General features: G+C 46.4%; 1 protein-coding gene across 4 annotated transcripts in view; it reads right to left on the reverse strand.

Moving 5' to 3' along the window:
* The window catches only part of ATG16L1 (autophagy related 16 like 1), a 43529-nt gene extending 34991 nt beyond the window's left edge, over positions 1 to 8538 (reverse strand). For all 4 annotated transcript variants that reach the window (XM_020893911.2, XM_020893910.2, XM_020893909.2 and 1 more), the window contains exons 1-2: positions 8251 to 8538; positions 4027 to 4120 (exon numbers count right to left, since the gene is read on the reverse strand). In XM_020893911.2, coding sequence (XP_020749570.1) covers positions 4027 to 4120; positions 8251 to 8365 — 209 coding nt within the window. In that variant the 5' untranslated portion in view covers positions 8366 to 8538. The remainder of the gene's footprint in view (positions 1 to 4026; positions 4121 to 8250) is intronic.
* Positions 8539 to 10843: the final 2305 nt, after the last annotated feature.

Genomic DNA, 10843 nt, shown 5'->3' on the forward strand with positions numbered 1-10843 from the left:
CTCTGTATGAGAATTAGGAAGATAAGAAATAACTGCTATCAGATTCTCATTTTAATGCGAAGCAAAGCGAAATATGCAAAACATCAACTAGTCCCTTCTTCCAAGAAGCTGGCACTGTAGAGAAAAGATCCCTGAGACAAAGGCAAGGACCCAGGGCGCTCTATTCTCTGCTCACAGCCTTTTCACTGCTTCCAATTTTACTCACCAAAGAAGCCAAACTTCTTATAAAAGCCCAGTGCTCCACTGGACAGAGAAAAGGATCATCCAGACAGCAGGTTTTAAGAGATTCTTGGGCCTCATTCCAGATGGACCCATCAGGTCCAACAAAAGGGCCGATAACCTGTGCTGACAGTCTGCGTCTCTAACGCTCTCGGGACCTTCGGATGGCTCACAAGGGCTGAGCAGCCGCCAAGGCTGCTAAGTGTCAGAGGTCTCAGGATCACCTAAAGGTTTCCTCATAAAGACGACTGGGCCCCACCCTGAGAGCTTCTGAAGCAGGAGGTCTGGGGTGAGGCCCAACTTTCCGCACTTCTAACAGATTTCCAAGGCTGCAGTCCAGGGAGCACACTTAGAAAATGGCTGCAGTCAACTATTTCCCAGGAAAGAGTTTAACTTTAATCTCTTCTGTTAGCAAAGGGATTAAAACACTGAAGAGGGGAGCCAGAAAATCATGAGAGAAAGCTGTTTAAGCACAGTGTGTTTTAGAATTAACTAGAATGGGATGGGCAGGGCAGGACTTAAGGACAGCCGGGAAAACAGAGAAAGCAACCAATCAGACCCCATCTCCTGGGAACACGCGCATGGCGCCAGCACACACCTCTGAGTTGGTTTCCCCACGAGGCTCAGGTCCTTGAGAACAAGGACTCTGGCTTGTTCATTTTCGTATCCCAGCGCCTGGCCCACAATGGTGTCTCACTGAACGAGACCCCTGCCACAGTCCAGGAATGGAAGCACAGGTAGGCAATGAAGGGAAAGGCACACAAGTGCAAACCAAGGGACAGATGCAGAGGATGCTGTGGGCAAAGAATCAACTGGCTGGGTGACTGCAGAGGGGGAGGGTCGGGACACTGAGGGAGAAAGGGAACTGCAGCTGACTTGTGGAAAATAAGGATAGGAATGAGGCAGTCAGGAGGAGGCCTGGTTAGGAACACAAGTTTACAGGAAAGCAAGGACCTCCAACTACATTACCACCCCAGCGCTGTGCTTAATCGCTCAGCCGTGTCAGACTCTGTGTGACCCCGGGGACTGTAGCCCACCAGGCTCCTCTGTCCATGGGATTTCCCAGACAAGAATACTGGAGTGGGTAGCCTATCTCTTCTCCAGGGGAACATCCTGACCCAGGAATCGAACCAGGGTCTCCTGCATTGCAGGCAGATTCTTTACCAGCTGAGCTATCCGGAAAGCCCAACCACCCCAGTGATACTCAGTTAAAAGAATGTTGTATATTTATTTATAGTACTTTTCCAAGCAAATGAGTTTGGCTGATAGATAAAGGATGGAGGACTTTAGTCACCAAGAGTCTTATTGTTGTTTAGTCGCTCAGTCGCGTCCGACTCTTTTCGATCCCGTGGACTGAAGCACAATAGGATTCCCTATTGTTCACTATCTCCGGGACCTTGTTCAAACTTATGTTCATTGAGTCAATGATGCCACCCAACCATGTCATCCTCTGCCACCCTCTTCTCCTGCCTTCAATTTTCCCCAGCATCAGGGTCTTTTCCAATGAGTCGGCTCTTTGCATCAAGTACTGGAGCCTGAATATCCATTTGAAGGACTGACACTGAAGCTCCATTACCTTGGAAACGACGAGTCTAACCAAATAGAAATAAAATGTTCCAGGATTTCAGCTGACTGAATTTAGATGAAAAACGGTCACGTGGCTTCTCTACACCTAAGCTGACCAGAGCACAGCAACTATTTTAAATACTGAGGAGGCCCCCCAGGGCCACAGCTTAGGCACGCTCTCCTGAACTGTGCTCAGGCAGAAAGGCAGCTGAGGCTGGGCCATCTGTCCCTCTGTCCACTCCAGTCTGTCTGGAGACCATCTCGCCAACGAGGAAACAAGGACAGCAGGTACTGAGCAGATATGGCGACAGGAATAAATGAAATAAGCTACATCAAGCATTTCTGTTTTTCTTCTAAAACCCCAAATTACCATCAACTTTGCTTTTACAATGGGGAAAATGTAACTGACATACCAAAAAACATGTAGATTTTAGAGCAAGAATGGGTATGGTTACCGTGTAAGTTGTATGCATGCATGGTCATGTCTGACCCTTTGCAACCCTTTGGACTGTAGCCCGTCAAGCTACTCTGTGCATGGGATTTTTTAGGCAAGAAGTGGGTGCCATTTCTTCCTTCAGGGGATCTTCCCAACCCAGGGATTTGAACCTGTGTCTCCTACACTGCAGCTGGATTCTTCACCCACTGAGCTATTGAGCAAACATGGTGAACAAATGGAAAAGGGAGACAGTAATGAGAGGGTAACAGGCAGGAAGGCCAGGGGTCTCCAAACGGAAGAAATAGGCTGCAAGTGCCAGACATTTTTATCTCTCTTAAGCGGTAGGAAGAAACTAGAGATATTTTTTTTCTTCTCTATACAAATGTAAAAGGAGGATTCTCTTAAAATGCTGTGTTGCCATGACACCTGGTTTCACCTGAAGCTAACTACTCTCAAACCTTGAGTTAACCAATACACTTTTTCTTATGGAAATGTTGTCTTCAGATATGTTAATGAACCCCAGACTCTATCTTCAAGTTGGTTCCGCCAAATGGCTCAACCTACTTGACAAACCAGTATGTTATACTCAGATATTGTTCCCCTAATCTATGTAAATGAAACTATTTGCGCGGTAATCAGACCTTCTACAAGAATCAAGTCAATTGTTTTATGGCCTGGGATGAATTATCTGGTGCCATTCTAAATTTTAAGACATTCCTTCCATTTCATTAACAGACTGCGAGTGACTATATAACATCCAGCTAAAGACTAGCAGGGGGGTACTCTTTCTGCCCCCTTCTGATGCCTATGTTAGAAGCTTTCTCTATCTCCTTTACACTTTAATAAAACTTTATTACACAAAAGCTCTTAGCGATCCAGCCTCGTCTCTGGCCCCGGATTAAATTCGTCTCCTCCGGAGGCCAAGAATCCTGGCGTCTTATCGTTCAGCAACAACCTTTCAGTAAGACTCTAGAGTGATTCCATTTAAGCTGCTTAGGACCCTCAGAAAGAGACAGTGAAGGACCCAAGTAAACATACCAAACTCCCAGCATGAACATACATTCACAGGTTTAATGAAGCAATACCTACCCTTCCTATTAAAATGCAGGTTTTCCCCTAGTCTTTCTTTAAAAAAAAAAAGAAAGCTTTTTGAAACTCACTGGTGTGATCACATACTAAAATATGCTGCAACACACTGAACTAAAAAAGATTAAACAGACCTGTACTGCTTATGTTTACAGGCCTTTGAATCCTGTACCAGCAAGATCTATGTAAATCTGTTCAAGAGTGCTTATACCTTATTATTTAGAAAAAGTGAGGTTTGTTGGCTAGAGAAGCTGGCCTGGCCACTCATCTGAAGCAGCTTCTCAAGCTCACATCATACTGATGATGAGCCTTTTAGTGGGGAAGTACCCACATGCCTTCAAAAAAAAAAGATTTTAGCTATGTGGCTTCAGAAGCTTTGAACTGAAAGGAACTGACAAAACCTAAAAACTGTAAACTGAAAGTTGCTCTGACTCTTTGTGACCCCATGGACTATACAGTTGATGGAATTCTCCAGGCCAGAATATTGGAGTGGGTAGCCTTTCCCTTCTCCAGGGAATCTTTCCAACCCAGGGATTGAACCCCGGGTCTCCTGCATTGCAGGTGGATTCTTTACCAGCTGAGCGACAAGGGAGGCCCAAACAAAACTGGTGCACAAACACAGTACTTGGTTTGCTTCGAAATTAGAGAAGTGACAATTGAACTGAGACAAATTTCAATTAAAAAGGGGACATAAATAACAGAGGATAGTTTCCAAATACCTTATCTCATGCCTGTTTGGTACGTCATGCTTTTCGGCTTGTAGCTTATGGGCCAGCACTGAATGAAGATCTGACTTTTCCAGCAACTTGTTATCTATTAAAGAAAAAAAAAGTTAATATAACCTATGTACATTTAATTACTACTTAATGTCTTATAAAGATCTGGACCAAAAAAAAATAATCAGAAGATGATGGGGCTGGTTTCACTTTTATGAGGTATCAAAGTACTAGGTATACTGCACTTTGTCACCAACTGTAGCAGTCGTCCAAACTCCAGGAACATACACTCCTTAGATGCTTCCTGGCCTAAGCACAGGCAGCCAGACAAAGGAATCTGAAAACTCCCCCCAAAAACATCCCCTCTCCATTCTTTCTACTCCCACAGCTTCCTACCTGGGGAAGAAGAAACAAACAACATACCAAAACACAATGGAAAAATGAAGTACTATGCACCACTAAGTAAAAGAGGAAAGCTACCTTAAATTCAGATCAGAGCACTAGGGATACAAATACAAACCAGAGTCCCTGACCACAAGGAATAAAACATACATGGGTGGCGAGGGGTGGAGGTCAAGTATAAAAAGGAAGAGAAAAAGTGAGCTTTTACTCATTTTCTCAGATGGTTTCACAAGTGAAGAAGACAGACAGTCCAGGCAAAAGGTTTAGAGCTGCCTAGTAAATGGCTAGAAATAAAAGTCACTGCAACACATGAGAGGGCAGGATGGGAAAATTCAGACCTCTTCTTACTGGCAATGATGAAACAACAGATTTTAAAAGCAAGCAGTCACTGGAAGGGCTGAAGATGATGCTCCAATCCTTTGGCCACCTGATGCGAAGAGCCAACTCATTGGAAAAGACCCTGATGCTGGCAAAGATTGACGGCAAAAGGAGAAGGGAGCGGCAGAGGATGAGATGGTTGGATAGCATCACCGACTCAATGGATATGAACTTGAGCAAACTCCAGGAGATAGTGAAGGACAGGGAAGTCTGGTGTGCTATAGTCCGTGGGTTGCAAAGAGTAGGACATGACTTAGCGACTCAACAAGTGACATTAACAGATAGTAATGAGTAAGAAGTCAAAGGTTATCCTGAGGTTCCCCGCTTGACCAACTAGGTGCAAGATCCTACCATGCTGAAGAATACAGGCGCAGAGAGTTCAAAAAAGAGAGTTCTAGAACCATAATAAATGTGATGGGAACACAATAAGGAAGTCAAAAGTCAAGTCAGGGCTAGAAATGACAGGCACCCAGGGGGCCAGTGAGATCAGAAGTGGAACAGGTGCATGAAGCAGAAGAAGAAAGTGGCCCTGGGAAATTTACAGAAAACCCACATCTGATGCGGGCTTTCACTAACCCCACACGTCTGAGACGACAGCTGCTTCACGACAAAAACGCAACAGGGTTTACGCCAGTAACAATTCCTGTTAGAAGGGCTAGCCTTTCCTCTTAGAGTTGAGCCCCACTTTTTTCATCTCTGAAGATGGAAAGCCTGGGCAGAAACAGAAACACTGTCTTCATCTATATTAATTTAATAAACTAGCTCAGAAGAGGGAAGGGATGCCAACCTTGAATGTTCACCTGTGTCAAAGGGCCTTGATAAAGATCTTCAAAAATGTCACAGATGGATGCCTGGTGATAGTGGGTCTTTCAAAGGACAGGAGGTATTCAAGAGGGATCCTTCCTAAAAGCTCCTCTCACTCAAGAGAAGGATGGAGAGGGAGGGGAGCCACCCGCGGTCCCCACGGCCTCTTCTCATCTTCCTCTTCAGGCCCAGAGGTAGGACTGACAGCAAACTCTGTCCCCTTCTTTGAGAAGCGGGGCAATGAAGAGTGGGACCGTTTCATAGTCAAACCAGAGGTGATCTCCCAAACATCAACCCCTGCCTAAACTGGAGATCTGCACAGGCCAGGGTAGCCATGTCCTATTGCTCCTCACCCCGTCTCCTCTCCAACTGCTCCCCCACCCCGGGCTTGTACTCCTCACTAGGCTGTTTGAAGACATGTTCCCTCTTAAGACAGGACTGACCTGTCTTTCTGACTAGCCTTCGACATCCTCCACTCCCTTCAAGATGTCCATTTTCAAAGTGCAGAAAAACATTCAATTGTGTCAGTGCGATGACAAGCAAGCATCTTCCATTTATAGACAATTACGTAGATGGCATTCAAAGCACTTTATATGCCCAGCACTGTATTTATGAAGCAGGCAAGGCAAGCTTCACCCCGATTTTATAGATGCAGGTAAGTGAGGCTGGTAAGGGGACTGTGGTCAGACGGCCAACCCGGTGTGACTTTTAGTGTGTATCAGCTTTTAAAGAATAAGCATTGGAGAAGGAAATGGCAAGCCACTCCAGTATTCTTGCCTGGAAAAGTCCATGGGCAGAGGAGTCTGGCGGGCTGAAGTCCATGGGATTACATGACTAAGCATGTGTGCACGAGGGTGGAGGGAAATGGGTTAGTAGCAATAAAGTGGTAGAACTAAAAAAAATTAAAATAAAGAATAAGCATGAGATGAAATACCTAATGACTTGAATTTATGTAACCCATGAGGAGTCATGTTTGAATAAGGAGTTTCCTGTGCTTCTGGCTTTCTGAAATAGCACCAGGCTGCCAGTCTCTTAAGAGTGTAAAGAATTAGTACAACAGTGGCACACCCATCATCTCCCTTTTCTTCCATTTTAGCTAAGAGGATGAGCTCAGCTAGGACCATTTCCTGGGGAACCCAGTGAGAAAAGCAAAAATGCAAAAAAGTTAGGAGCCATCAAGTCTTGGTCCAAATCTAGACCCTATCTACTCTGCTGTGCTTCCCGGAGAAATTACCTAACCTCTCTTGGTCTCAGACTCCTCATGTGTATAAAGGGCAACAGGACCTGTTTCAGGGAATTTTCAGAAAGAAAGTGAAACAATACATGCCAAATACTGCAGCACGAAAGCTTGTCTATACATCAGATTTACTTGGGGAGCACCAAGAAATACTGACCCCCATGTCCCACCACATTCCTGGGGTTTAGTTGGTCTGGGGTATGGCCTGGACTTTGTAATTTTTGAAAAGATCCCCATCTAATTCTAACCTGCAGGTACGTGTAGGAACCACAAATTTAGCATGATCAGAATTCAATGAAGGGTATTAACTACTATTACATTGAATCTCATCATCAATAGAATTTGAGACCTAAAGGCATACTTCAAGGGGCAGACCTGGAACCAGAGGTTCCAACAGTGCCCGTTTCTTCCCCCAAATGTGTCATCAGTTAGGGTAAAATGGGGGGCAAGGTAAGGAAATGCTCATTAGAAGGCATCTAAGGGCACAAATCCAACCAGTCCATCCTAAAGGAAATCAGTCCTGAATAGTCATTGGAAGGACTGATGCTGAAGCTGAAACTCCAATACTCTGGCCACCTGATGCGAAAAACTGAAAAGACCCTGATGCTGGGAAAGATTGAAGGCAGGAGGAAAAGGGGACGACAGAGGATGAGATGGTTGGATGGGCATCACAGACTCGATGGACATGAGTTTGAGCAAGCTCCGGGAGATGGGGATGGACAAGGAAGCCTGGCCTGCTGCAATCCATGGGGTTACAAAGAGTCGGATATGACTGAGCGACTGAACTGAACTGAAGGGCACAAACATTTTTGTACTTAAATTGCTGCAGCGACGGTGGGTGTGGCCCACCTCTTTCATATCCAAGTTTTCAGTAACAGTAAAGCCTACGATGTCCCGACTAAAAGGTGAGTTAAGACTCAAGATGTGTCACAAAGAATACGAAGGCGGAGTGTAAGGACAGGTCTTGAGAAATGAAAGGCAAATATTTCGTGATACTCAGAGCACTACGCTAATGCCGCGAGTTCATGCTTCAAGTCAGTGCCCATATCAGTAACACGATGTCCGAAACAGCCCGTTTCTGGAAGCTGCCTATTTAATTACACAAGCATTGGGTGCGGAGCAGCTGGGATTTACACATACAAACGTGCACGGCGCCTGCCCATGAAGAAAATCCAAGACTTGCAGAGAAACCCTCCACAGTCACACTCAAGGATAAACGGAAAAGAGGAAAAGACACAAAAAGGCATGGGGCTGCGCCAGGCGTTGGAAACCCGGGGCGGCGGCGAGACGCGCGAGAGGCGCCGGGGCCCGGCCTGGGGTTCCTGCTGCCGGCCCCGTGTGCCTCGGCGGGGTCCTCCCGCCCGCCCCCTGGGCCCGCCCGCCCTCCGAGCCCTCCCGCCGCTCACACTGCAGGATGATCTCCTCGAATGCCTGCCTCTGCAGCCGGTCCCGGCGTCTCAGCTCCTCTGAGATGTGGCGCTTCCAACGCGGGAAGACGGCGGTGCGGAGGCCCGACGACATGTCGCGTGCTGCCCCGGCGCCTCAGCGCCGCCGATCCGAGCGCAGACTGGCGGCCGCGGCCCGCACCATGAGGGAACCAGCGGGCGCGGGAAGGCCAGTGGCCCCTGCGATCAGCTCCACGCAGAGGCCGCCCCCGAAGCCATCCAGGACGGACTTCCGGCTCCTGACGGAAATGGCTTTGAACCGAGCCGGAAAGCCCGCCTTCTCATCCGACGTCTCGCGCCACGCGCACGCCGGCGTCCGGCGCCGACTTGCGGCGCTGGGTGATGACATCATCCCGATACCGGAAGTGCCGGTGGCAGAGATGTGGCCACTGGGAGGCGTGCGGGCTATGTTGGAGGCTTGGTCCGGGCGTTGGGGAAGGAAACGGTGAAAGGGCGGCTTCCGCCCACTTGCTGTCCCCTTTGCTTGCTTTTCCGCGTTTTATACTTCCTTTTCTAGCCTACCTCTGTTTTCTTCAGGTCAGTTTACTGAGCAGAAGTAAACTCCCCATATGGTAACTGTGTGATCAAGGATATGTGACAAACTTCCTAAGCCTCAGCTTCCTAATCTGTAAAATTGCGCGCGCTTTAAATCGCTTCAGTTGTGTTCCAGTCTCTGCGACCCCATGGACTCTGGCCCGCCAGGCTCCTCTGTCCATGGGATTCTCCAGGCAAGAATACTGTAGTGGATTGCCATTTCCTCCTCCAGGGCATCTTCCAAACCCAGGGATCAAACCTGCATCTCTTCCATCTGCTGCATTGGCAGGCGGGTTCTTTACGACTAGCGCCACGTGGGAAGCCCAGGTGAAATGGGGAGGGCCCCTAAATGGGGAAGGAATGATACCTACCTCACAGGATTGCCGTGAGGGTTAAAATAATACCTATATAATACAATTCACACTGTGCTTGTGCATGGTAAGCTTAACTTTACCTAGATACTCTGTTTCCTTCTAAGTCTTAATCAAAGTTTGGTTGCTTTAGCAAGAGCATCCCATTAGTCTTAGAAAAGACTTTTTATTTTGCAATGAAGAAATGGATTGCAAAGAACAGGTAAAGAAAATGTGAATATATTAGCTACATGAATCGTTAGAAACCTAGAAATTGTCTACTACCTAAAAGTAAATGGGTCCTTAGAAGGTATTTTAAGGGTGGGGACACAAACAGGATTTTGAAAGAAAAAAAAAAAAAGCACAGTTTGCCAGTAGACAAAAATGGGAGATGGAAGTCTTGGGAGAAAATGGCATGTGTCAACTAAGTAGAATGGAAAAACTAATCTGTAGTAGAATCACCTGAGCTCCATCTGCCTTCAACAAGTCATTGAATTTATTACCTGTAACTGGAACTGGACGAAGTAGGAGGCAGAGGAGAAGAAAGGAATGTCAGAAACTGCCTTTTCTATCTCTGTCTAAAGTTCAGAGGAAGATCCTTCACAAGCAAATAAGAAAGCCTTTGATCTCCTGTGGCGCTCAAAAGTAGGGCAGTTAAGCTTCTAGAGCCACGAAGATATTTCATTGGCAGCCAGTACTGAGTGATCTGGATGTGTAGGAAAAATCCATGGGGATCAGAAATAGCAGGGACTTCCTAACACTGAAGCAAATGAAGAAGCAGGTTCTGAAAGTCACCAAAAATACCTCTACATGTAATAGTGGTACCAATCTCAGAAGAGCCTAGCCTCAGCTCTGTAGACAGCTGGGTATGCTGATTTCCACCAATCCCCCCAACACACAAGATTGTGATTAAAACACATTAACGAATTTGCAGGAACAGCAATTCTGCTTACAGGAATGTATCCAACAGATACTTGGACAAATGACCACAAAGAGGAAGCCATCAGCATTGTTAATAAGAATGGAAAGTTGGGGGGAAAAACCTGTATTTCCACCAGAAAGAAAGAAAGAAAGTGAAGTCGCTTAGTTGTGTCCAACTCTTTGGGACCCTGTGGACTGTAGCCTACCAGGCTCCTCCATCCGTGGGATTTTCCAGGCAGGAGTACTGGAGTGGGTTGCTATTTCCTTCTCCAGGGAATCTTCCTGACCCAGGGATCTAACCCAGGTCTCCCGCATTGTAGGCAGATGTTTTACCACCTGAGCCGCCAGGGAAGTCCTAATTTCCACCAATGAGAGTTAAATTACTGTATATTAATTGTTCAAAAAAAGTTTCTACTAAAAGCATTAATAAGTTCCCTACATACAAACCTTCACGTTTCGAACTTTCAAAGATGAGAATGTGTGTTCTATCATCGTCAGTCGTGACAATGCAGCTTGCCCTCCGTCTCCTGTTGCTGGTGATCCTTCAGTCCTACCATCTTCCCTCCTCCAGTCAGTAACTCTTCTTGCCTGGTCACTCGGTGCCAGCCCCTGTATGCCAGCTGTTGTACCGTACTACTGTACTTTTTATGTTACTGTAAGATTAAAACTATTTTCTTTATTTTTGTGTTTGTTTTTTAAGTACTATTTGTGTGAAATGTATTATAAGGCTATTACAGTACTATGTAGCC

This window comes from Odocoileus virginianus, chromosome 5 (genome assembly GCF_023699985.2).
Source record: "Odocoileus virginianus isolate 20LAN1187 ecotype Illinois chromosome 5, Ovbor_1.2, whole genome shotgun sequence".
Taxonomy (NCBI): Eukaryota; Metazoa; Chordata; class Mammalia; order Artiodactyla; family Cervidae; genus Odocoileus; species Odocoileus virginianus.